Source organism: Crocodylus porosus, unplaced genomic scaffold (genome assembly GCF_001723895.1).
Source record: "Crocodylus porosus isolate Cpor-Errol unplaced genomic scaffold, CroPor_comp1, whole genome shotgun sequence".
NCBI classification, from domain to species: domain Eukaryota; kingdom Metazoa; phylum Chordata; order Crocodylia; family Crocodylidae; genus Crocodylus; species Crocodylus porosus.
The window spans coordinates 818,847-845,575 of NW_017728940.1; the positions used below are offsets into that span (position 1 = coordinate 818,847).

Genomic DNA, 26,729 nt, shown 5'->3' on the forward strand with positions numbered 1-26,729 from the left:
AGTTGCAGCTCACACCCCCGTCCTGTCCCGACCTTTCCACAGGCACGGGCGCTGAAGACGAGCTCGCAGCCGCCGGCGGCGCCAGGCCCGGTGCCGCCCCCGCCCAAGCCGCGGTCTCCGTGCGCAGCGGCAGAGCAGGCGAAGCAGCAGACGGAGGAGGTGCTGAACTCGATCCTGCCCCCGCGGTGAGGACCCAAGGGGCGGGGGCTGGGCCGGGCTCTGGGGGGGTCACTGCCTGGCGCTCGTGCTGGTCCTGGCACGTGACCAGGCTTGTGGCCAGTCGTTCCTGCAGCTTGGCCAGTATCGACTGCATGAAGCATTTCTCACGGGAGAAACCTACGCCGGCTACTGCCTCAAGCAGGACACGTCCCTGGGTGAACAACACAGCTGTGAAACGAGCGGTTCCCATTTGCTCAGAGATCTGTTTGATTAAATCCCTTCAGGCAGGTCCTGAGCTGCTGCTGGTAGCGGCCAGTGTTTTTACTGGTGACAGGGCTATAAAGAAGGCAACGAATATGTAATAAACAAACATGTGCTGCTTTTGTGGTGCAGAGAATGGGTGGAAGACAATCAGCTCTGGATCCAGCAAGTGTCATGTACACCCAGCACTCGGATGGACGTGTTGCATCTGCAGGAAGAGCTGGACCTCAAGCTGCAGCAAAGACAGGCTCGAGAAACCGGGATCTGCCCTGTCCGCAGGGAGCTCTACTCGCAGTGCTTTGGTCAGTGAACTCCTCCCAATCCCTAGAAGTGCAAGCCAAAGGCCAATGGGATTGAGAGCAAAACACTGGAGGTGGCCAAGTAGATGAGCATGGGGGAATGGCAAATGGAGATCTCCCAGTAATATTATGGGCTGTAGTCCAGCCTTGGCCAGTTGGGAATGAAGGTTATTACCATCTACTGCATGTTGGGTCACCTGTTGGTCTCAGATTGGTTCCAGGTGTGCATGTGTTCCTATCACAATGCCCACATCTGTTTCCCCCTCTCATCTTCACTTGCACCCTTTTTTGCTTAAAGATGAACTTATCCGTGAAGTTACCATTAACTGCATAGAGCGGGGAATGTTGCTGCATCGGGTCCGAGATGAAATCCGAATGACCATTGCTGCCTACCAGACCCTGTATGAGAGCAGCGTTGCCTTTGGCATGAGAAAGGCATTACAGGCTGAGCAAGGCAAAGCAGATATGGAAAAAAAGGTAACTGGGGCTGCTCGCTCCAGTGTACACCTTTCTGCAAGCTCCAGTGTGCACCTTTCTGCACGGGGAGAAATGAGCTAACCATCATACCTTGTCTTTCAGGATCAGTAGATCACATTCTCCCATAGGTGTCTGACAGGTGTTTTAAAATAATCCCCATTTCTTACATTTGAGTCACTTTTCCATTTCACAGATATACATGTTATTTCAATTTTCCACTCAGTTCAGTTTTTTCTGGGTCCACTGGATGGCAGTAAAGATCATCCAAACAAACATCTGAGCTAAGGAGAATAGTCGGGGAAGCACTGAGGTCCCGGAGGGGAGGGGAGGGGAGCCAGGTGCCCAAGAAGAGTGGTTGTTCCTTAAGGAGACAATCCTACAAGCCCAAAGGGAGGTAATCCCAACACGGATCAAAAGGAGCAGGAGGGCACAAAAGCCTCCATGGCTCACCAAAAGCATCTGGGAATGTCTCCTAGCTAAAAGGGAAGTGCACACCCAATGGCAAGGAGGGGCCATCAACAGGGAGGACTACACCGCGGTTGCTCGGGGATGCAGGAGGGCAGCCAGGAAAGCCAGGGCAGAGATGGGACTGGGACTAGCTTCCCGGATCAAGGACAACAAGAAGTCCTTTTTTAAATACATAGGGGGCAAAAAGAAGGTACCGAGTAACGTGGGGCCCCTGCAGGACACGCTAGGAAATTTGGTCATCACACCAGGCGACAAAGCTAACCTATTTAACGACTTCTTTGCCTCCATTTTCCTGAGCAGGGACCAGATCAGCCCCCACACTGAGCCCTCCTCAGGCCCCAGGGTAGGTACACCCAGGCCAAGGGTCAGGGAGGATTTAGTCAGGGAATTTCTGGAGGGACTGGATGTATTTAAATCAGCTGGTCCAGACGATCTCCACTCCTGAGTGCTGAGGAAATTAGCTGAGGTCATTGTGGGACCCCTGGCACAGCTGTATGAACACTCATGGTGCTCTGGTATGGTGCCAGAGGACTGGAAGAGGGCCAACGTGGTTCCCATCTTCAAAAAAGGGAGGAAGGAGGACCCAGGGAACTATAGGCCAGTTAGTCTTACCTCCATCCTGGGTAAGCTTTTTGAGAGAATTATTCTGGCGCATGTCCAGAGGGTCTGGGTGGGAAGATTATGCTTAGGGGAACCAACACGGGTTCATTAGAGGCAGGTCCTGTCAGACCAACCTGGTGGCCTTCTGTGACCAGGTCACCGAATCCTGAGATGCAGGGGTACCAGTGGACGTAGTCTTCCTGGACTTTCGGAAGGCCTTCGACACTGTCTCTCACCCCGTTCTCATTAAGAAACTGGGGGACTGTGGTATCAGCACCTACACAGTCAGATGTGTCGCCAGCTAGCTGGAGGGCCGCACCCAGAGGGTGGTAGCAGATGGGTCATTTTTGACCTGGAGGAGTGTGGGCAGTGGGGTCCCCCAGGGCTCGGTCCTCAGGCCCGCACTGTTCAACATCTTCATCAGTGACTCGGATGAGGGGGTAAAAAGCACCCTGTTCAAATTTGCTGATGACACTAAGATGTGGCGGGATGTGGGTAAGTTAGAAGGAAGGAATAGGCTACAATCAGACCTAGACAGGTTGCAGGATGGGTGGATGAGAATAGGATGGGATTCAACACTGACAAGTGCAAGGTGCTGCACCCGGGGAGGAAGAACCATCACTGTACCTATAGGCTGGGGAACTCCCTTCTTGTCAGTACAAAGGCAAAAGGGATCTTGGAGTCATCATTGATGCTATGATGGACATGGGCCAGCAGTGTGGGGATGCAGTCAGGAAGGCCAACCGCACCTTGTCATGCATCCACAGATGCATCTCAGGCAGGTCCGAGGAGGTGATCCTCCCCTTGTATACGGCACTGGTCAGGCCGCAGCTGGAGTACTGCGTCCTGTTGTGGGCGCCGCACTTCAAGAGGGATGTGGACAACACGGAGAAGGTCCAGAGGAGGCCACCCACATGATCAGGGCAGGCCCTACAAGGAGAGGCTACGGGACCTGAACCTATTCAGCCTCCACTAGAGAAGGCTGAGGGGGGACCTAGTGGGCTGTTACAAACTAGTCAGGGGGGACCAGGTGGCATTGGGAGAGTCCCTGCTTCCCTGAGCACGACGAGGAGTGGCTAGAAATAATGGTCACAAGCTGGCAGAGGGTAAATTCAGATTAGACATCAGGAGGTGACTTCACGGTCGGGGCGGCTAGGATCTGGAACTAACTTCCAAGAGAAGTGGTGCTGGCTCCTACCCTGGGGGTCTTTAAGACAAGGCTAGACAATCACCTTGCCAGGGTGTTTTGACCCCAGTACTCTTTCCTGCCCTGGCTGGGGGTCAGACTTGATGATCTGCTCAGGTCCCTTCCAACCCTACTAGCTATGAAACGATGTACTCCCAAAGTGTAACAATGAACACAAGCAAGATCTGTGTTCATTTCAAAGATTGCAGAGTTGGAAGAGGAGAAGAGAGAGCTGGAAAGACAAGTGAATGAGCAAAAAGCTAAATGTGAAGCTGTTGAAAAACGTGAAATTGAAAGGCGGCAGGTAGAGGAGAAGAAGCATGGTGAGGAGGTCCAGTTCTTGAAACGAACCAATCAGCAGCTGAAGGTCAGTAAAGACACCCCCACTCTCAACTGCAAGTGCTGGTGGGAAGATAGGGAGACATGGAAATATTGTTTGCGTCTGTTTCGCTTTCTTATTAAAAAAAAAAGACCCAGTTCCAATATAACTGACACGAACATTGTGCTTTCCCTGAACCGTCAAACCTCCCCACGCTTCTGTAGGAGGAAGATGATCGCAATAGTAGCTCAAGTGAGCCCAGCTTTCTGATGATCAGTTGGCTGAGTATGGAACACATTAGGCCCAGCTGGGGCTGAGATACAGAGACAGTTTAGGCCTACGAATCTTTAGGTGATCTTAGAGTTTGCACTTTAGCACTGACAGTTCCTCAAGGTCCAAGTTCCTGCATGCACCTGACTTGCGAGTTCTTAGGTGGCTGTGAGCAGAAAATACCAAGTCGCTGAGAATGCACTGCTCCCTCAAAGCCATTTAAGAACAGAACAGGATGTCCCATAAAGTCAAACCAGGACCACAGCGTGACTTTCTTTACTATTGGTTTGATACCTTGCCAGTTCTCTTTGCACCAAGAGACATGGTAAAGTGGACAGTTGCCAGCAGGATGAAACCCCTTTCTTTTAGTATAATAGAGCCTTTTCTTCCATCCTTATCCAAGACCTCACCCAAGAAACAGCAGGCAGTGGGAACTGGGTGCTAGGTATCTCTGGCAAGAGAGGCCTTGCTGTATGTTTGCAGGTCAGGAGGATTCTTGTTGCAAAGAACCTTAGAAAATATACTGTAATAGGGAACAAATCATAAAGTGACATTCCTTTAGTCCTTTGGTTTCCAGATAAGGAAGGGTACCAGGAGCAAACCCTTCTGCCTGGTGCATGCTAGAAACTTGCTGAGTGTTCAGAATGGTGCTTGTGCCACACATCTCAATTTACCTTGTGCTTCCTTCCACTAGCGGCCCAGGTAGGAGAGTAGCTCAGGTCTAAACGTATCCCATGAGTGAGTCACCACATACTTGTCTTTTCCAACCCTGTCTTTCAACAGCAAGAACCAAAATCCATGTGGGAAGTGTCACTGCATTGTCTTGGGGCTTCCAGGCTCTATACATCATAAGGAGCACGAAGGCTGGAGCAGTGCAGACTCACCACCTAGGTTCCTAGGGTAGCAAGTGTTTGCTTGGATTGGTTCAGAACATATTTCTTGTGTTGTCATCAGTAGCATCCTTCCTCTTCTCCAGTTAGCTGCTGGTGAACACAGTCAGAGTAGGGCTGTAATGAAGACATTCTTCCTTTGGCTGTTGTGGATCATGGAAATCCCGTTCTCAGACAGAACAACTGTGTAACACAGTGCTCCTGTTTTGGCAATCAGGATGAAAGCAGGGCGTGTGTTAACTACTCCCAGGATAATGCATTTATTTGCATTTGAAAAATTAACTCATGCTTGTGGCAAAATGGTTTATTTAAAACAATGCAAAATCTTCCTGGACAGATCTAAATCTGTTTACTCAGCTCTCTGAGCTACTTGTCTTATCTTTGGCATTCCTTTGCCTTCTCCCGCCTACACCCTTAACTTGCTCAGACAATATCAGTTAACTTCAGACCATCTGGCACTGTCTGTGGATCCAAAGCACAGCAGACATTTGGCCAAGGATATCTTGCCACTAAATCCACGCAGCTCCCTTCAACTAGACTTACTTGAAAAGCTGTACATGGACCACTCACTGGTATTCATATCCTGCATGGCTCAGGAATGAGGGTAGTCTATGGGTCCTGTGCAGTTTTCAGCACAGGTTCCCTATGCATTGGTAGCAAGTTCCTTTACCTAGTATAGTAACTCATCTCCATGGCTTTAAAAAAACAACTTTGTTGTTCCCAGATACTTCTGTCCCAGAGTCGGAACTTGCATTCCAAACCCCACAGAGCCAAACATCTAACTTAGCAAACCCAGAGCATTATTTCAACAGCTTTTATTTAATTTCCTTTTCAGTGCTTTACATTATAAACCAAGCCTTTCATTGTATGAAAACAAGGCCAGCTCTTTTCTACTCATAACGCAACAAGTCTGCGTGCCAGGAATGAAAACCTAATTTATAAAACATGGAGCAAGGAATGAAATAACTAGGAATTATAAAGAGCCCTTTGGCTTGCTTCCCTGGGAGTATTGCAACAATCCCCCAGCATCCTCACTGTGGAACTAAAGCAGACAACTGATCGCTTTTCAACAGCATGGGGTTTATCTTTTAGATTAATTTTAATCAGAATTTAGGGTAGAGACAGATGTAACAATTGTTTCACTATCAAAGAATCCCATTGCAGCTGTTAGGTCTGCACGATTCCGTAACAGCACAAGTGCAGCAGAACTGCTTTAACTTTAACCTCACTTCATTCAGGATCAAATTTAGGTCAATTTTGCTCATATCACTACAGATACAAGTCAGATTGTGTAACAGTGGTTGCGCTTCTCAGCAGCAGCTCCCCCATCCATTTTCATATAGCTAAAATGTACACTTGTCCTTACCTTTAATATCCTTTTGTTTTGTAGGCCCAGCTTGAAGGCATCATTGCACCGAAGAAGTAAGTGCCATCATGGTGCCCTTCAGAAAGCACTCACAGTTTGTTTTGCAAAACAAACAGTTCGTATTTGGTGACCAAGACTTGCCTCCTTCGGAACACGACCCTGGCTTTCATGCTGAAGGGTAACTGGAAACATTTTTGCTCATTGTCTTATAAGTTAAAGATTCAACTGTTTTTCTAATTACTGTGACCTCATTCAGCAGTGCCTGAGCATGCAGGTCTTGGAATGGGGAGCTGTCTGGGAATGGTCTCTGCGATTCTGTAGTTTGATCTTAAAACAATGTTTACTAATAAAGTTTTTTACCTTTGTCACTGCCTCTTCCAAGCTCTTATCCAGTATGTTTATACAGCATCCAGATGGAGCATACACAGACAGGATTCCTAGTAAGTGGGGCACCATTCATGTACTCATGTTCACAGAGCTAAGTATTGCTGTGGGTGGTGACAGATCCAAACTCAGGCCCCTGCCATTAACTCAGCACCCTGCAGCAACGTGCACAGAATGGTAGAGGGACTGTCTTGCTTCACACTGTCTTCTGAGCTGAGTGTGTATTTTGGGGTGGGGATGGGGGACGGGAACTCTTTCAAACATGCTCCAACGTTGCTGTCTCATGGTATAAGCCCACTGCTTCGCCACGCACTGGTTCATTTCCTTTCAAGCAGCATGCCACCCCTGACGCCTGATTTTGGCACTGCTGTCATTACTGAACCTTCTGACAAAGGTGCTTGTTGCCTCAGCACCTCCTTGCTTGCTACTTGCAGTTGCTACAAATGTAGTTTTGTGTATGACACCCAGCAAGGAGCTCTACACGCTGAACAACAATAGCACGCATGCTGGCATGTGATCAGCCACAGCAGCAGCTGCCCTGCTTGACACGAGATCAGAAACTCTTCAGTTCAGGGAAAGGTGTTTGTACAGGCCCCAGAGAGCTCAGCCTGCATCTGGGTACCACTGCCATAACACGCTTGGACAGCCACTGCCCCAAGACTCCAGCAGCCAAGCCTTTAAAATCTGACTTAAGGACCAAAAGTAAAATCCTCAGAACTTCCAGTAACACCTGACCTTAAACATTGTAGATGACTACAGCTACCAGAAACATGCAATGCCTACAATCGTCACTGCAGGTTCTACCTGAATTTTGTTTGGGTTGGACCTCTCCTCTTCTACCTGCTGGCTAAATGAACTGTTCTAAATCTCGAGTTTGGCCTTGGATAATACTTACAGGGAGGAATCAGATGCTGGAACTAATCTCAGTGAAAAGTTAAAGAAAACTGGGAAGACATTTCTCATGAAGTTGGGCTGGATTTTCTTCCTCTAAAACCAGAAAAGGAAGTCACAAAATTAAGCCTCAAAAGGAAAAAGGCAAATTATGCAGGACCCAAATTCAGTGATTGGCGCTTTCCATGGTGTGTTGAAAGAGTTCAATGTTAAAACTCAATTTGGACTCGACTCTCTCTTGGTGCCCATCCAACTATGTGTCGTCTTAAGTGGAGCAATTCAAACTTTTGCTTGAAGTGCTTGTATAACCCACCAGCTATATACAACCAGATGCTGGAAGGCAACTGATTTTAGTCATATGAATTTGATGGGGGGGGGGAGAAAAACTTTCAGAAATTGCCAGATGACTTTTTAAGCAGGTCTTGTGACAGTCTGCTGAACACCAAGTTTCTGGTTACACTTTGGTAATAAAGAATGTCCTCTGTCCAGCAAATGAAGAATGAAAATTACCACAGGGTAAGAAAGCTAGTCATCCATACCTAGGATTTCACAGCACAGTGATATTTTCATCTCAGCTGAGGCCTGAATTTTTACTTTCATCTCTTATTTCTAATGGCAAAAGCAGAGGTAATTTCCTCAGAGACTGTTGAAATTGTGAGAGTTTTCTAAAGTAGTGAAAAGTCTGCATAGCCTTCACTTCAAACAGAAGGATGGAATAGCTTAGGGAAGTAGTTGTAAACCTTTTGAGACTCAAGACACCCCCTTGGAAAATGCCAGCTCCTTGCCTTCACTCTGAGTGCAGAAAAATGCTAGAGGAATTATTTTCTTGCAGAAAACTCAGCCAGTCCACCACAGGTCAGAAAAAATGGTTTAAACATCTTGGATTCTTGCTTGAAATCTTAGGGTTTAGCTTGTGAATGACATATGCACACCTTATGATGGTAACTTTGTGTTACACCCCTGAAAGGATCACGCAGCACCCTGACTGAGGGATACACACCTGCATTGCTTTTGGGAGAGCAAACCTAGCATTACAGTCCCACTGGCTAAAGGTCCCGTGTGCTGATAACAAGTTCTTTACTCTCCTGCAACATCCTGAGGTCCTTTCTAGCCCTTTCTTCCAGAGTCTAAGACAATTCTTAGTCATTTCCTATCCATTTTATCAACCTGTTTTTAAATGCCTTGCCATCAAGACAGTGATGTGTGTGCAGTCACTTGCCTTCTCCTGAAGTCGTCAACATAATTCTGTACTAAGTACTGGGATTGGAGTGCTGTTGTAGCCATGATGGTACCAGAAACATGCAAGAGGCATAGATTTATTTATTTATTGGAGGGGGGTGATGTCTTTTACTAGACCAACTGTAATACTGTACACTTGGTCTAGCACTATAAAGTACTTTTCACTCTGAAAGGAAGCGGCAGCGTCCTGCAGCAATTGAGCACAAACTAACCTGGGAAGTTTTTTTGAAGAGATATTGAAAACCCAAACCGCCACTGGACAAGGGACAGCAAGTACCTCTCAGTCACTCTCCACGTTCTCTGAAGGGCTAGCCTGATCATCCAGTCTGTTCTGTGCTATCAACTGTTTCCTAGTGAATAGTGGCACGAGTCCAGCTTGGAGATGGAAATCTCCTTAGGGGACTAACAAGTCATTACTGACCTTATAAAACAATACTTCCTGATCGATTGCCTCAGTTTTTCCTTGCTCAGCTCATCTCTAAGTCCTAATGCTTCCCAGGCTCCCATCTTTGCCAGAAATGCTCTGGAGTTCAAAGTTCCTGACAAACTGGCAGTGCTGAGCCTGGTTCACTAACCAAGTCACAGTCAACACGTGCACTACAAAGGGACTTGAGGTGTTTCGTCCCTTCAGGATCGTCCATGTTTCCAGGCCTGTTCATTGCAACAAAACCTAACAGCATACACAGGAACAAAATGCAGCTGGGGGCATCTCAAGCCCATCACTTTGGAAAGCTCCAGAGAGCAGGAGTCCCACCAAGTTTAACCTTCATTTTGGGGCCAGCTTTCCAGAAGAGTCGCTTCTCAACCAGTCATGTTTTTCACCTTGAAGACATAAGAGCAAGCAAGCAACCTGAAAAGCTCTTAGGTTGAAACCAGCAGGGAAATTAAGACGAGATTACTTTAACACCAGCGCCCACGCATCAGACAGCTTCCAACACACCAGAAGGCACGTACCATTCAAGAATCGTGTTGCCAAGTGTCCTCAGCAGCAAACACATGCTTTTGCTTTTTGCAGTAATGGGAGCTCCTGGCAAGGCAACTTCCCAGGCCAAGATGACCGTTTCATCTCCTATCTAAACTATATGCCATGTCCACTTTTAATGAAGCCTCTGCTCACTGCAACAGTTGAAGGCATGAACAAAACAGTTTTTGGCAGAACAACTAGACCCTAGGCACATCTGTCCTGCCCCTTGTCAAATTCATCTTAAAAAAAAAAAAGACAGACAAGAAAGGCTGTAGCCTGGAAGCACTATGAATGCCCAACCTACAGTAGGCCTCCCCTTACAGTACTCCTCCCCTCTCCTAGATTTCTTCCAAAGAAATGTTTTGGGCAGTGTCCAACTGTGTGCTCCTTTCACAATCCGGAAAAATGGCCAGGAAAGCAAGCCATGATTAATGAGGTTTGAGACAATTATGTATCCTGAACATGTGGCTAACTAAAGAGCGATGGAAAGACTTAAGCTATATAGCATGAAGTCATCAAATCTAAAAAAAGAGACAAGACTGGAAGGGCCCTCAAAGATCACTTACCCCTGCACTGAAAAAGGAACCACCCTTCCATGAACTGCACACCACACAGGTTTAACCTGTTCTTAAACCTTCTAATGAAGATCCCCCAGCGTCTCCAGGCGCCATGTTTCATTACTTCACTACCCTGGTAGTGCAAATAGCTTAGAAAGTTTTTCCTAAATCAACCCTCTCTTCTCACTCCCAACAGTTTAGGCTGTTACATACACAGGAAGCTGTTTTCCCCCACTCTCTTCTGACTCATCTCCAAATAGGCTCTGGAGGTGTGTACCTGAGCTTTCATGCTAGACTACAACATGGGCTAATGCTGGCAGGGCTCCTCTTAGTCACTGTGACGGACGTGGCTGGCTGGGCTCTGAGGTTGGAAATACATGCTGTACAGAAAGAAAAAGAACTGTATGCTACGGGAACAGGTTTGGGTAAAATTTAATCAAGGCACCAGCTGTTACTGCTTGTGTTTGGGTTTCTTGTGCTTTGCTCTCTGTCCCTCCAAGTTTCTCCTCTTCTTCCGGTTCCGGTTCTTATTTTTCACATTGTGAGTCTCATAGTATCGGACCCCAACTTTTTTGGAGCGCTGCTGTCTCTCCGCTCTTCTCCTCTGCAAAGAGGCAAAAGTAGCCATTAGTGAAGCCAACCCCCTTTCCACAGAGTGGACTTGAGAAAGTCCAAACAGCTGGGACCTAGTTCATTTGTTTCATACTGTTCTTAAGGAAAGGACCCCAAATAACTTCACGCTAAGCTTTAATGGCATAAACAAATTTAGCTTTTACATAGTTTTCTTGTAGAGATCAAACAATGCATTGCAAAGGTGGGTAAGTTTTACCACAGAAGGGGAAATGGGGCCCAAGGACCCAGCAGACCAGTGCACCTTCACACACCCAATCTGCAGCAGGAATGGATCCCAGATCATCTGCCCCCTGTTCCATGCGCCCAGTTGACAAGGATGGTTCTGAAGGGACTTGGTTAAATATCTGGATTAGTCCAGAAGGATCCTTTCGGCTTGACTCCGGCACCAAGAGAAAAGCAGTGGAAGTGTACACTGGGGGAAATCAGCACATCCACTGACTCCTCTTTAGTTACTACCAAATTCTTCCCCCAGTTACAAGCAGAACCATCCCTTCAACCCTCTCCCTCCCACAGAGGTCTGCAGGCTCCTTACATATACTGTTAGCAGTCCCCTTGGAGCCTATCACTACTGCTGGGGTCATGTTCCTCTTTCAGCCAGTGGGGATGGATGATGCTGTCTCCACGTGCCCAGAGGTGCTCTGCTCCTTGCACCTACCCTTCAGCCCTTCCCAAAGCTTCTCAGTGGGGGATCTAAAACAAAAGGCAGCCAGGTTTTCTCCCACCCCGTGGCAGGATTATAAGTCACTTACTTCTTTGGATGTTAGCTTCTTGCAGGGCTTTTTAGCCTGGCGGGTGGAGAGGTCCTCTTCCTCCTCCTCCTCCTCCTCCTCCTCTTGTACTTTCCTTTTCTTCCCCTTTTTCGTGCACCCTGCAAGCAGCACATTTTACAGTCAGACACGCCCTCCAAATCCAGTCTGCCTGCTGGCTTTGGAGGGGAAAGCATCACCTGGAAACTCAGGAGCATGGCGCTATTTTCAGATACTCCCCAGAGGTGGCAGGTGAGGAGCAAGGGCAGAAGACCTTGAATACCAGAAGGGCTGCTTGGCCTGGTCTAGCATTAAGTCCTACAAGTGCCAAGTGGCCACAACTCCTCTCTAGCCTGGACCGCCACAGGGCTCACGCTGTGACTTGGCCCCTACTTGAATGGCCACAGGGGACAACACTTTACACCCAAGATAAACCACTAGCAGCTCTGAAGCAAAACTTAGTTGCAGCTCCCAAGGCAGCCTCTGAGTCAGATTAGCTCACCAGAAGGCTTTAGGTAGCTTTTAGGGGAAGAAGAAATTGACCCCGGAGATTAAAAACAGCTTCTCTGCTTGCTCTGTGCATTACCTCTATCTCGTACTTCTTCTTTGGATTCCTCAGACTTCTGCTCAGATTTCGCAAATACTTGTTCGCTCAGTCCTTTGGGGATTCTACAAGCAACAACACAGACAGTGAGGGAGTGTTGCGGGACTGTGAGACTGTTCCCAGCACAACGGTACCTCTTTCCCACACACTTCACCTGCTCACAAACAGCATGCAGCACAAAAACCAGCAAGAGCTCTGAGAAGTGCTAAATCCCCCACAGAGCCTAGCATCAAACACACCAGTAATGCTGTGAGCATCAAGGAAACCTGAGATCAAATTCTGCCTTTATGGCACAGAAATGTACAATCACACCTCATCCCCACCCTCTTCACCCTGTACAGACCTGGGGGGCATGTGCCTAGAACAAGCCATGCTAACACCGGGCCTGTGCTACCCACTGCCAGAACTCAGACATAGGCAAACCCTGGTGACAACAGTCTGGGACTCTTGGTTTCCTGCAGATCCAGGAAGAGCTCATTCAGGAGTCAGGGTTACTACTCAGGCCAGTTACAGAGTGAGAACTCACAACGTCCAAGGAGCAGACTCCCAGACAGGTCTGAATATCAGAGGTTTCTAAGAGGCTCCTTTGAAACTCCACTGTGAGTGCATTTGTGACAGCAGGTCATTCAATTGCTAAGGATGTTCTGGCCCAGCAATGGAAGCCAACATGAATCGCAGAAGGAGGCAGCAGAACTGGTCTTTTCCCCAGCGCAGCTCCTTACTCTCAAGTGAGCAGAATCCAGTACCTTACTGCTGAGAACCGCTTGGCTTTGGCCTTGTCCAGAAATTTTTTGTATTTCGCAATCTTCTCCTCTAAAGCCTTAACAACAGCCTTGGAGCTGCCCCCGGCACTTTCTTGGGGGGAGTTTGACTCCTCAGCCAAGTCTTGGGGCTTCTCCTCCTCCCCTTCTGCAGAAGAATCACAGTCTGTCTCATCGATGTCCGACACATCAACAGGGACCAGGTCTTCTCTGGAGAACTGTGGAGCCACGTTGATCTTCCCAAAGTTTTGCTGAACCTGCGACACAAGCTGCTTCATCTTTGCGTTCGTGCTGCTCTCCCCTCCCGCTGCCGACTCCACATCCAGCGCTGCAGGCACAGTGCTCTCCTCTCCCTCGTCAGCTTGAGTTGCTGCTGCAGCTCCTTCCAAAGACGTAGGGGGCTAGAAGCAAGAGAAAGAAAAGGAGAGACTTACACCACAGCCCCCTCACCTCCAGGCAAAGCCATGGCAACTTTCCACTTGAGGCACGTACATCTCAGGGGACCCACGGTTTGTCCAGAATCAGTCACTGGACTTGTGTTACAGCTGTTGTCTCCAGAGACAGAGAGGAGCAGGAGGCTGCCTCAGAACTGCTTAGCACCTGCAGATGCCACTTTGTGCAGTCAGGACACACTCTAGTCTTCAGCTAATGCAGCAATTCACATTTACCTGCACATCTTAAAAGCTGGCAGCACCAGCAGGGCACACACAGCCCAGGGGTTTCCCTATGAGGAGTAACAGGAACCACACACACGCACACCATCTCTGCAGGGTTTGTCCAGCACCTGCAAACTTGCAGCAATACGAGTGTGATCTTAATGCAATGTCAGAATTACCAAAGCAGGCGATTCACACTCCGCTTACTGAGCTGCACCTCAAGCCACAAGGAACAAGACCTAATAGGCTAAAAAGATGGGAGTATGTCACTGCTGTGCAACTGAGTCTCCTGATAGCAACGTGCCTACCTCTCTCTGGAAAAGCAAATTTGTTTGCCACCCAGATCAAAGCACAGTGAATGCAGCTGTGACATACTATGACAGAAGCTCCTGAAGGCCTGGCAATAAGGAGCAGCTCAGAAAACACCTGTCAGTCAGAGGGGGTATGGCTGAGCTCTGGCTGTACCTCACTGAACCTCACTGTCCTCTACCTCACTGAACTCAAGTGACAGTTGCCTGAGGCACCAGGACAAGAGAGGCAGATGTATGCTGGCAGAGGCTGCTTGGAGCACTGGTCTGACAGCAGCAGTGAGCAGTGCAGGGCTGCTAAAGAACAACGTGACAAGGGAAAGCAGCAAGGTGCTGGTCTCACCTGCGGGCCCGGCTCTGCATTGGGTGGTTTCACAAAGAAAGGTATGCGGCCCCTCTGCCAGTCATTGAGGACCATCTTGCTCACAGTTGGCATGTCTGGCTCTCCACCCTGCAATGACACAACATCGATTGGGATCTCTGCTGAGGCAGACCTCTCCAATTCCCCACAGACAGCAGGCAGATTTGCCTTCCCACCCGCAGGCACACAGAGCCTTGGGAGTGCTGAGGGCTGGACAGCCTGGCTCACTTTTAACAGCTTCCCAGTCCTAAAGGCTAGCTTCTCAAGGAAATCCTCAGTGTCCTTCCAGGAGTCAATCTTGTAGGTCTTGCGGATGTATTCTGGCTTGGCTCTCTCAAGCACTGCACTAATGTGGTCTTCAGGGCTCTTGATTTTTTCAACTTGGACCTAAAAAAGCAAACGGTAAAGAAGTGTTAGTGCCTGGAAACATCCCTGTAGGTCCTCGTGCCAAGGGACAAGAATAGCTGCGACCCAGTCCCAAACTCAACCCCTCTTGCTGCTCCTTCCTCTGGTAACTCTTTTAGCTTGGCTTTAAAAAGGGGAAGGCAGCACTTTACCAAGGAAGAGAACAGATGTTCCAGCATCCCAAGGCTCCAGGGAGCCTAAGGAAGGGGCTGCATTCCCCACTCCCCTCCCCAAACACTTCTGCTTTCTACGTGCGATCCTTCCTTCTCTATCCTCACGCTGAGTGAACGCATGTTTGCAGACAGCTCAGACTTCTGTACATCCAAACCACCCCAAGGTTGGACCAGCACACTGACAGATCCTGCCTAGAGTACAGACCCTAGTCATCCTTGCAGGATGGGGGACAGCAGAGGGAAAGGATTGGCATTGGTATTAAAAAGCCTCCTGGAGCTTATACAACCCAGCTCCCAGCATGCTCTGCTCTGTGGGCACTCACCACTCCCTTCAGCACAATGTCAGTTTCTGTGTCTCCTGATGGATAAACCACACCGGGGCAGTCGATGAGAAATATCCGCCGCATCAAGGTGATGTACTGCCACACCTGAAAGAAACCAGCCCCTCCTGGGTCACCTTCCTCTACCAGCTGCCCTGCACAGCTCTTCCACAGTGGATACAGCTGATGGGAACCTACGAGAACAGGTCTTGGCATTCCCTTGGCTAGCACCACATTACTGCTCCTAGCCATACTGCTTTGGGACATTTTGGTTTTTTTTAAATCATCCCTGAAAAAAAGCCTCATCAATCCAGGCTCTTGGGCTGCATGGACTTCACAACATGGTTCTGAATGAACCCAGCTCCTGTGGTTCACTCCCAGGATTACACTGCAACCAGGCAGACCTACCTTTGTTTCACCTGCAATGGGGGCCACGTTGCAGACCTTCTTAGACCGTAACGTATTAATCACCGAGCTCTTGCCAACGTTTGGATAGCCAATGAAGCCCACGCTGATCTGCTTCTTGTCCATGTGCAACTGTTCAGAAATGACACACCATTATAATTGCTGGGTAGAAAGAAGCTATTAAAATTTGGAACTTTTAGTCCCTTCTTTGTAACACAAAGCAAATGCATGTCTAAAGTAGGTCAGATGGTAAGAGATAGTTCTCTTGAATAAAAGAAGCCTAAGTATGCAGCAACAGGCCTTCAATGAATTATCCATGTTGGAAAGTCCTGCTTTTGCCTTTGTTTGAGGCAGAAGTGAGTCACTTGGATATTCAGTTGTTGTGACATTACTTGTGGATGCTTTAAATTAAAAGGCATTTGGTTTGAGAAACCCAGCAAATATGCACAGATTTCGTGGGCAAGATAAAGACACAGATGTTGCCTAAAGAGGAAAAAAGTCCGTCATCTACCCAGGACAAAAGGGAAAGTGCCCTCGATTTGATAGGGGGTGTACGTTGTAGCCGTGTTGGTCTAAGGACATAGGCAGGCAAGTTTCTTTGGGTAAATCCGATATCTTTTATTAGTCCAACTCAAATATTTATTTGAGTTGTTCTAATAAAAGATATCGGATTTACCCAAAGAACTTTGTCTGCCTTGATTTGATAGGTCTCTCTTGGAAAGACAAAGAGTCTTCCGCAAACGGTATTACAAGGGGACAGTGCCAATCTTCAGGACACGAACTCCCGGGCTGCGCATTCCTCCCTTCCACGTGTTCAAGCATTACCGATACCAGGAATGGGAGGCCAGAGAGAATCAACAGCCTCAGATAGGAGGGATGTAGAACAGATGACACCCATCACAAAATGGCTCTGTGTTTCTGCGCAGAGCTTCGTACACATGTCAACAGCTCCTGACAGAAGGGTCCCAAGGTTTCCAATCACTCCCAGCAACAGAGGCTTTTCATAGTCAACCACTGACACGGCACCAACTAGGAACAGAGAGAGATGCCTGGCTTTGGGATAGAGACTTAAGGAAGAAAAAACCAAACAAACGTGTGTGCAGTACCTTTCCAAACTGTCTCAAGAGCTGTATGAAGTCTCCTTTGCCAAAGGAGTTTGTGAGACTGGCGTGGAAGGCGAGTGTCGGATACTCCTGGGACAGGACAGCAACCCAGCGTTTCTGCAGAGGAAGCACACTGCTAAGCGAGACGTCTATGCAACAGACCCCAGCCACATAGCACGCCTACTTACAGCAGAACACAGCTTCTTGGCTTGCTGCAAGGGACTGGGTTTCAAACCCAACTGTCTAAAGAAAGTGTTAATTAAGTGCTTTGAACGATTAAAGTTCCGCCTATTGTTTTAGGAGATGAACAATTTTCCAAAAATGCTCTCATGGCAGCTAAACCCAAATTAGCTTAACGATATAAAACAGACCAGCTGTGGCGGATGTGCAACTGAAGAGGACTAACATTTAGCGCACCAGAGACAGCAGCTGAACTGCGAGATCCAGCCAGAGGAAGCAGAATTTATGGCTGGCAACTGCTGCTCCACTGAGCCAATCTTGGCCATGTTTCCCATCTAGCTGCTAATTCAGTGGCAAGCTGTCAGGGGAGGAGGTCCCACTGACCCAATTACACTTTGCCCTCTGCCAGCAGCATGGGCACTGGCACAGCACTAATGTAGAGGTGACAAAAAGAACCACCCCAGGGCTGTACTTACAGTGGCCCAAGTGGGGACAAGGTCACATTTGTTCAAGACAAAAATGAGGTGTTTCCAGGGCTTCTCCTTTTTAAGGTAAGATTCTACATGCGGAGAGCGGGTCCCCAAGGGATCTCTGGCATCGAGGACTTGCACAACCACATCTGACGAATCGATCACCTGAAAACCCACAGAGAGATGGTTGTGCCTTCAGGCAGAAAGCAACACCACTTTTGAAGAGACATGCTCAAGCTAAAAGCCTTTCCCACCAGGAATCCAAGCACAGTCTCTAAGATTAGTCAAACTCAGACTAACACCACAGGCATTTAACTTTTCCACTGAACCAGCCTGGACAGCAAAATGACAGCAGACAAACATTGACGATGCTCCCATACAGAAACACTGCAGAGAAAGAAAGCTTCCATTTAACACAATCAGGGATTTTCCACAGCATGCTTTCCAATTATTCAAATTCATTTTGTATTTGCAAAACTTTGAACCTATATTTTCAGTCTCTCCTGCCTGATCATGTTTCTTCAAGACATCGCTTTTCCCATACCCTGTCCAGTTGGGAAGTGCCCTTTCCACAGCAAGTCACTGCTACCGTTTTACAGAGAATCACAGAGTGAAGGTATTCCCTAGACCTTCAGTAATGTGTGCACAAGTGGAAACCTGCTGTCAGTCCACTGGGCATCTACAGCAGGGAGCAGTCTTCATTGGCTCAATTCAGGCAAAGTGAGTGTTTCACAGCTATTTCTTGCCTTTTGGGCACTCATTTTTGGAAGGCAGTTCAGAACTGAGTTTGCTTTAAAGACCCAGGAATGCTGAGGACAGTAAGCAGAGAGGAGCCATAAGCTGCACTCAGAAATTTGGGCCAAGAAGCAGGTAAGCAACTTCTCTGGCCTATCTCTGGGACTGGAGATCAAGAGTCTGGGTCCACCAGTACCATTCTTGGGAGAGGGAGGGTCTCTATTCTTTTCCTGCTCTTCTTCTTCCATGGTCCAGGTGCATGGTTGCACCACACCCACCATTTTGAGTCAGACTCTTGAAACAGGCTGACAAGGAAGGAGGCAGGAAAGCTTTAAACCTGGCCTACATGCTTCCCAGGGAGACACCACCTGTTAGATGGCCCCAGCCAGCCTGGACTGTGGAAATGCAAGGGCACTGGAGGCTGGTTTTCTTTACAGGCTGGGGCTGACCACACAAAGCATAGCTGCTTTGTGGACCCACCCATCTGTGCAAGGCTTCTGTGCTGCATCCTCCAAGTGAAAGGGAGCGCAATCCTTGGAAGCTGCATACGCACCACCTTTGCACTCTGTAAGGGGCACCAATTACCTTGTAGAGCTCTCCCCAGATTCTTTTGGACTGGCCCTTCTTGTAGATCTCTTCTTGGGCTTCATCCCTAGAAGCACATCAAAGACTTCAGCAGAGGAAATGCCAGGATGCCACATTCTCTGAAGCCCTCTGCAGGCACAGGAGCAGAGGCCAAAATGACAGACAGGATGCACCATGGTATGTGCTTGTACCTGGGCACTGGCCAATGCCCCAGCTACAGTTATCCAGCAGTGGTGTCCAACCTCCATAGAACATGAAAAGCAACCCCTAGACCGAATATGCAGGCAAAGATGAGCCAGCATTCAAAATCCAAGTCTCATACTAAGCTCTGTGCAACACGTCTCACTCCTTTTGTTCCCTATGTCTATAGAGTGCCCAAATGGGCAGTATTAGCAGCATGCTGCACTGCTCAAAGGGTGAACTACAGCATGCACCACTTTTCAGAAATGTAAATGCTAACTTGCTTCAGCTTTTACCTCACTCCAGTGTCTTCTGTCACCAGGTCTCGGTCCTTGCCCTGGATGTAGGTCCCAGCAGAGGCCTCAGCGGTCTCCAGCAGAGACTGCACATCACCTGCAGAGAGGTTTGGTTTCTTCCTCTGCGATTTGGGGCCAAACGTCGTTTCAAAAGTTTCTGTATCAAGGATGTGAACTTTGGAATTCTGTGGGTAGGCAGGTTGGGAGAAAGAAAAAAAACAGGTAACTTCCCTATGGCTCCAGACATACGGCACACAAGGTCAGGGCTGGTTCCAAAGAGCCTGCAACAAGAACTGTATGCAACTTCCTAACAAGTCATGAGGTTTCTTACGTTCCTTTAAGAAATACAAAAGTGTTTGTTTAATAAAAGGCAAAGCAAACACACATGGTGCTGTACTTGCCAAACAAATGGCACTTCCTTTCTTTTATCAGACGTAGTCAGATATCGTTAAGGCTACAATGATGAACATTAACTCTTATCATTTATTATTTTTCAAACAAGGGCACAGATCTTGCCAAATTCACAGATTTTTGTCAAGGATAATTATACTCAACAGGGTATATTTTAAGACTAGCTGCAAATGCTAATGTTTTCTTGGAAGGACATCTATTCCATGGCTAAAAAGTATCGCTAACATAGTAATGTGCTTTTTAGCTTCAAATAACATTTTCCTTAATTTAGGTAACATTTTTATTAGTTGCACATGGAAAGTCTTCATATGAAAACATCTAACACGTGTCCAAAAGAACAGTGTAGATGCGATAACAGAAACCTGATGCTAACTAAAACTCGATGTGCTGGAGAATAGGATTATATGGCCAGGAATTTTTGACTCAGGATAAAAGCACATATTTGAGTTAGGATTTATCACGCAAGAGGATGTTAGCAAGGCAAAACTAGCATCCTCAAGAAACCAGCACCAGTTTGTCACTAGTACCATCAGAAGCACCAAGATGTATGATGGCTAAATGTCAGGATAGGACCACAATGATAACTTATCTTAAAATGCTTTAAAGCAAATTTCCTGCCAAAAGAGATTAAGCCTAATGAATACAGACCTCCAAGGCTGCAGGAGCAAATACACTTGTTTCTTTATGGTCATATGCAACATAAGTGTTTCTGGAAAACATTCAAATGGTGTTACACACTCCTAGCAAAGTCAGCTGAGTTCCCAGAACAGCAGCACTGATGACTACAAAGTGCTTGTACAAGCAAAAACTTTCATCAGCAGCTTGCTGTAAGCCCAGGGTCAGTCACTCTCACCAAGCGCCTCAGAGAAGACTGAGAAGACCATCTCCTAAAGCCATCTCAGTCTGTCACTAGGCAATGAGCATGCTTATTTTGTTGCAGGTAGAGGCAGAGCCAAGAATCTTTCTGTCTGTGGGTCTGGGTCAGCATCTCTTCCCCAAGCACCAAGATGCAGTGTCTGTGACACAGATGCTGTCAGGAGCTCCTCTGCAGTATAGTCCACTTTTTGTGATCCCTTTTATTGGATCAACTTTTCATGTCTGGGAAAAGACCCAAAGAAGGGCATGTTGTATCCGTCACCTCTCCTATCTACATCGTCCATTAAAGAGATCACAAAAAACCTCTGCCTCTTGTACACTTCCTGGACTATCACACTACACAGCACTCCAACCCCACTACTATGCTACTAAGGGTGAGGGCTCATACATTTGGAATATCTCAAGAAGAACAGGTGCAAAAGGGCAGCAGCTGTTATGTTCTAAACCTTCCTGGTGGGCAAACAAGGAATAACACAGATGTGGCAAAACTGCTCCAGCTTTTAACACTGCTTCATCCAAAGATAACACTGGAACAGTTTCACTACGTCTCCATTATTTGTGGTAACCACTAGAACATAACAGTTGCTGCTGTCCTGGCTGGTCCCCTTTAGAAATGGCTCCAAACAGATGTGTGTCCACACCCTAAGCCTCAGACCATTCCCCGAGTTCAGATATAAGAGCAAGGCTAGCTGGCAGCCATCTCTGAAGAGGTATGATACCCTAATGTAGGTGGGGGCACTTTCCCAGCACATGCCTCCCACAGACTCTCTACCGGCTAGGCAGTAAGCTCTGCACAGCTCCAGAAAGAGCTGGACTTTGGAAAAGCAGGCTGGTCAGGCATATTTTCTTCAGGCAAGCAATTAGGACTTGATCCCAAGCAGGCAGGAGATGGCAGTGCTAGTGCAGTTACACATACACACCTGGGGCCAGGAACAACTGACTTCCCAGAGAGATGTGACCATCTACAGTCCAGCCCCTAAAAAACCCCTGATCATTGGACAAAGGGGCTTTCATCATGGCAAAATATCATGGTCAGAAGTGAATTTCATTAGGCCACAGGAGTTGGACTCTCCCAGAGACCTTTGCAAAAGGGAAGCTGGGAGATCTTTAGCTACCAAAAATACAGAGGGCCTTCCTTTCAAATCTCATCTGAGAGATAGAGTGTCTAAGCAGCACTGCACACTGTCCCCAGGCTAAGATGTCAGCTCAGCACCAAGCCAACCAGAAAAGTGGCCTGGACAGTCAGCCGCTGATGCTTTCTGCAGTACCACAGGCTTTCTGCTCAAAGTGACATGCTGCTCAGTTTGCAAGACCTAAGCTCAAAGATAGAAAGTTGCAAGGGAGCCTCAGACCCTTTTTTGGGGTCCCACCAGTCCTTGCACCGCAGAGAAGACAGTGATACACTCTGGTGATGAGCAGAGACTCTAGGACAGTCTATACCCAGCAATGCATATCAAGGAACAGCAGAGCCACCTGCATAGATGAAATGCAACCACCTCAAAATAAACCTAGCAAAGCTCTGAACAGGAGCCTTGACAGGCCTCTGGTCTGGAGCAAGGAACGATACTCACGTGAGGTCTAATTTGATCGTGGAAAAGGGACATGGGCAGTTTGCTCTGCTTCATGACCACTCTATATGGGTCCTTCATAACCGTCTCCATTTCCTCTTGGAACTTCTGAAGGGACGACTGCTTGATCACACGAGTGTTCCCTGTGGGAAAAGCAGGCAATGCATTTCCCACATTTATCAGCATCACTGATCAGCAATGCACTGTCTGAGCAAGCAGCTGTACTGAGGCTCTGCCTGGAACCAACAACTGGGGCAAAGCAAGGTGATTTCACCAGGCTGACACATGGTGAGATACCCACTCTTTTCCTTCCCATTGCTCAAAAAGGCTTTTAAAAAGCACAACTCTAGGAACAATATAGCCCAGGCAAACCCATACTGAGAGCATACTCTTGTGTTACTGAGAGTGGAAGGGAGACCTGAAATCAAACCCCATATGCTAAAGACAGAAAGAGGAACAAGCTCTCTATCGTGTCAGCTTTGGCAGGGTCCATTGCAAGGAAGTGCTGAACAACACTTGGACCCAGATTCTCCACCACACCTGCCTGAGGAGATGCTTGGTATGAAATACCTTGGAAACAGAGCCTACGCGAATCCACTACACTTTTATATTCTGCATTTCAATCAAGTGCACATGACCCCTCCAGAAATATGTGAAGCCATGACCCCGGGAGGTTTCCACAGAGGAGCTCTCTCAGTTGGTCACATTGCCTGGGGCAATTCCCAGAACATCAGGGAATCCCAGCCATCAGGCAGAATGCCATATTCCCCTGGTGCAAACACAGCTTGTATGCGAGGGAAACCATGAAAAATGGCACAGCAAAATAAGCCCAGTGCCATCCAGAGTGCAGCGTGAGGCCTGAGGACCAGACGTCTAAAGTAGGCCCATCACAGCTACAATGCTGCATCCCTGCTACGATAGGCCCACAATTACCATTAAAAATCCAACTAGGTACATGAACAGCTTTAAAAAAAAATGGGCCCTAACACCTACCACTGGCTTCTTCCACTAGTTTTTCCACAAGTATCCATTAGAAATCAGAACACAGTAAAAAGAACAATAAAAGGGGCTGTATTCCCATAAAACCCAGGGTATTCACTCTATGAAAATTAGGCCCGCTTAAGGAGTTGCAAATGAGGCTTTCTAGCTCACTAGTCACTTTAAGAAGCCTTGCCAAACTCATCTTGCGTCCCACAGAACAGGAACTGTGCGCACCACCCCCTTCAGAGCACCCAAAACCCCCTTCCACTGCAAGCTCATTGAGGGGGGAACACAGAAAAACTCTCACCAAACCATTTAATATTTGGCTCCACTCTTGCTACTGTGCCTGGTGCCACTGTGGACTGGTACTGCAGAGGCTTGATCACTTTGCCACGCTTGTTCCTAAGTGCAACAAATGATAACATATGTAAGTATCCCGAAGCAGCACACAACCACCTAGCAAGGGGGAGAATCTTTTTTCACAAGATCACAGCTCAGCCTTTCCAACGCACTAGATATTCAGCGTTCGCCTGGACTTTGCATTCAGACGAGCCGATGTTGTGTGTTTGGACACCAGACCAGACACTTGAAACAGTGGGGAATTAGTGTGTGCTGGCAGACTTCACCCATGCTGGAACGTGGCCAAACTGCCAAGGCTACCCTTGCAAAGGGTGCCCAGGTGACTATGTGAATAAGGGCTCACCAAAAAACAACCAGGCATGGCCCTGCCTTTCCTAGAGGTAAAGCTCCTCACCCCGAGTGACATGACCTCAGGTAATCACACTGACTGCAAGAAACATCTGGATGGAGGCAGCATCTGGGCACAAGGAATGAGCACAAAGACATGTGGGTCTGTAGCCAGCCTTTCCTCCTCCATCAACTGATCACCCTACGTGCACACTGAAAGCAATAAAACCCCCTGGGCTCACTGCGAGATGAGGGGGCATCCCAGTCATCCACACAGCAGACAACAATGTGACTGACTGGAGCCCAACACTTTTCCACGGACTGTGCCAAGCAGGGGAGGGAGGGAGGCCTCTGAAAAACACCTTGCTAAGAGTTTCCATATTTTTGACTTGGTCCATTTTCACAAAGATGTTATTAAAAAACCCACGGTGGCTTCTAGTCAACACTTGCTGACAGCCATATAAAGGCACCTCTCGAGCGGTGAATGGAAGGAATGCTTCCAGACCAAAGGGAAACCAGCATTCCAGCTTTCCAAAATACCACTGCAGCAGACAGGTGACATCCACAGCTGGTTTCAACAAACCATATGAAGCTTCTTACAGCTTGCAGCAGTGGTGCTCAACAGACCAGCTTCACAAGGACTCTCTCCCTCTTCCAACTATAAAAAGAATTAAAATTGCAGTAAAGTGGGGGAGAAATAAGATCTTGCAGGAAAATGCCATGGTCCCTTCTCAGCAGTTGACATTAAACTTCCATCAGCTGCATCAATAGCAAGCCACCAGCCCAGAAGTTTTGAACGTTAGGCTTTTACGCTCCTCCCTCAAATCCTCTCTGAGTTAAGACTTGGCGTAAGAAAAGTGTGGTTTGAATAAAAGTAAAAATCCCTAGCATCTTCCATCAAAACAAAATGAAACCTGGCAAATTCTGAAATACCTAATTTGAACCAGCATCCCAAGAAAGCTAAGGGCACCTCCAACACAGCAGATGCACACGTTCGTGGGGTGGTAGGCAGAGCCCTCCAAACAGACAGAAGCAGTGCTTAACACTCAAAGGGACACTGTGCAATGACAACCCTCCAGACATCTTTCAGACACCAGATGCTGCAGTTAAAAATGAAGGTGTGAAGCGTACCCTTGCTTTCCTGACCCTCAACCAAGATCAAATCAGCTACTCTCTCCCCTAGACTCACAGGCCCATGCCTCTGGCCTTCTGCTGTGGGCAGAACTGAAAGGAAAGCCTCAAAGCAGAGTGGCTAATACAGACTATGGGCTCCCTCCCACAGCAAGGGGCTTGTGTCAGCAAACCAAACACCATTTGGTTCCATCTTGCAGAGGAGACTGGACCTAACATGTCCCACCGGCCACATTACACGTGTGACTAGATCAGGCCTATGGCACTGTGAACAGGCTGGCTGGAGTGACACGTTAGCAGCGTGTGTGCAGGAAGGGAAATCACTGCAGGTTTGGTGTGAACTTTCTTTGGTTTATAAATATGAAGCAGAGACACAGGAAGCCCTGCCCCGCACACACCGAAAATGGGAGCATGCCCACCGGGCATGCAGGACACAAACGGTGTGGGAGCAAGTGAGACCCTCAACACCAGGCTCCCGAGGCGGTGGAAGGGGAGCTCTCAGGGCCCGCGCACGTCCCAGCCACCCCAGCCGCAGGAAGGGCAGGCGCCAGGGGACTGCATCTGCCCCAGCCCCAGCGCATGGGTAGGGCCCGGTGGGGGCTGCGGATCTCACCTGCGCTCCTTCTGCCGGTACATGTTCAGGCGCCGGATGGTTGCCCGGTCCCGCATGTTGGTGCCGCCAGCGCCCTGCACCCGGTCTGTGGGGAGATGGAGGGTCAGCACCGCCGGGCGCCCCGGGACCACCTCGGGGCAGGGGCAACCTCCCCTCGCCCAGGAACAATGGCACACCCCAAAATAGGAGAGCACCCCCCAACCCCAGCAATGGCACAACCCAGGACCAGAACACCGCCCCCAACAGCCCAAAGCCAAGCGACCCCCCCCAGCAGTGGTACAGCCCAGGAGCAGGAGACCCCCCCAACAACAGCGGCACAGTCCAAGGGCAAGAGAAACCCCCCGCCCCCCCAGCAGCGGCACAGCCCAGAGCCGGAAGACGTGGGGCAGAGCGCGGGGCTGCCGGCCGTACCGGGGTTGGTGCTGGCGCGGGACGGGTTGAGGCTGGCGCGGCCCTTGTAGCGCGGCTTCACCATGCTGAGGCCGGGTGGGGGGAGCTGCTCCCGGGAACAGCGGCTCCGCGGCTCCACGCGCTGAGAAAAACCCGGACGTGCCTGCCGCAGCACTTCCGGTGCCAAAGGGCACACGAGGGGTCCGTACTTCCGGCCGCTCAGCAGGCTTCCGGGTGCTGTTGCCACCCCGGTTGCCTTGACAACTGACCCTTTGTGCTCCCCCCACCACACGTGTGGCAAGCCTGTGGGCCCTTGACCTCACCCCTGTAATGATCTACCAGGGTCATGACATCACATCATGACATAACCGCAACCCAGCCTGATACTGGATCACGAAATTGCCAGGGTGACATCACGCACAGGTCCTGAGGTGTGGCTCGTGACATCACGGAGCAACCTCATCCTGCGGCGCACACCAGCCTGCCCTGGGGCAGCTGGGCCAGGATGGTGGAGGCCCAGGAGGGCGCTGGGGCCAGGCTGTGCTGGGTGCGCCTCCCATGTGGTCCTCGGGCAGCCCGAGCCACTGCCTCGCTGCTCTGCGTTGGCCCTGAGCGCCGATGGTGCCACGTGAAGCTGCCCATCATGCTCCCCGCGGTGGGGGCAGACCTGCTCCACCTCTTCGTGGCAGCTTCTGCAGCATTTAAACACCAGGACCATGTCCCCACCACCCCCTCATCTCCTTCCTGCATGCCAGACGCACCCAGATGTCTCCAGCAGCTGCTCCCAGCCTCCATCGTTCTCCTCTGCAGCCTCACCATGT

General features: G+C 48.9%; 2 protein-coding genes across 3 annotated transcripts in view; one reads left to right on the forward strand and one right to left on the reverse strand.

The window, feature by feature from the left end:
• The window catches only part of DNALI1 (dynein axonemal light intermediate chain 1), a 6,921-nt gene extending 258 nt beyond the window's left edge, over positions 1 to 6,663 (forward strand). Inside the window, exons 2-6 of the mRNA XM_019547902.1 lie at positions 43 to 185; positions 553 to 722; positions 1,018 to 1,196; positions 3,653 to 3,817; positions 6,320 to 6,663. Coding sequence (XP_019403447.1) covers positions 43 to 185; positions 553 to 722; positions 1,018 to 1,196; positions 3,653 to 3,817; positions 6,320 to 6,355 — 693 coding nt within the window. The 3' untranslated portion in view covers positions 6,356 to 6,663. The remainder of the gene's footprint in view (positions 1 to 42; positions 186 to 552; positions 723 to 1,017; positions 1,197 to 3,652; positions 3,818 to 6,319) is intronic.
• A 4,082-nt stretch (positions 6,664 to 10,745) lies between these two features.
• Positions 10,746 to 26,069, reverse strand: GNL2 (G protein nucleolar 2). Of its 2 annotated transcripts, XM_019547903.1 has the most exons (16): positions 25,930 to 26,068; positions 25,519 to 25,603; positions 23,395 to 23,489; positions 22,110 to 22,249; positions 19,252 to 19,436; positions 18,776 to 18,842; positions 17,462 to 17,620; positions 16,809 to 16,922; positions 15,706 to 15,834; positions 15,301 to 15,405; positions 14,628 to 14,786; positions 14,382 to 14,489; positions 13,060 to 13,475; positions 12,296 to 12,378; positions 11,713 to 11,831; positions 10,746 to 10,934 (listed from the first exon to the last, which is right to left on the reverse strand). In XM_019547903.1, the coding sequence occupies exons 1-16, from the start codon at positions 25,991 to 25,993 to the stop codon at positions 10,782 to 10,784; spliced, it is 2,181 nt and encodes a 726-aa protein (XP_019403448.1). In that variant the 5' UTR covers positions 25,994 to 26,068; the 3' UTR covers positions 10,746 to 10,781. The 2 variants fall into 2 exon arrangements, 1 of the variants encoding a protein (XP_019403448.1); XR_002103281.1 differs by lacking the exons at positions 10,746 to 10,934; positions 11,713 to 11,831 and having other exon boundaries at positions 12,301 to 12,378; positions 12,981 to 13,475; positions 25,930 to 26,069.
• Between the last annotated feature and the right edge of the window lie 660 nt (positions 26,070 to 26,729).

Bases quoted from the DNA above. Each gene is read 5' to 3' on its own strand.
- GNL2 (XM_019547903.1), bottom strand. From the start codon at position 25,993: ATGGTGAAGCCGCGCTACAAGGGCCGCGCCAGCCTCAACCCGTCCCGC. The intron at 13,476-14,381 runs GTGAGACCAGCA...TCTTGCTTCTAG, and splicing joins ATGCAGAGCCGGGCCCGCAG to CCCCCTACGTCTTTGGAAGG. The intron at 12,379-13,059 runs GTACTGGATTCT...TGTTGCTTGTAG, and splicing joins AAGCGGTTCTCAGCAGTAAG to AATCCCCAAAGGACTGAGCG.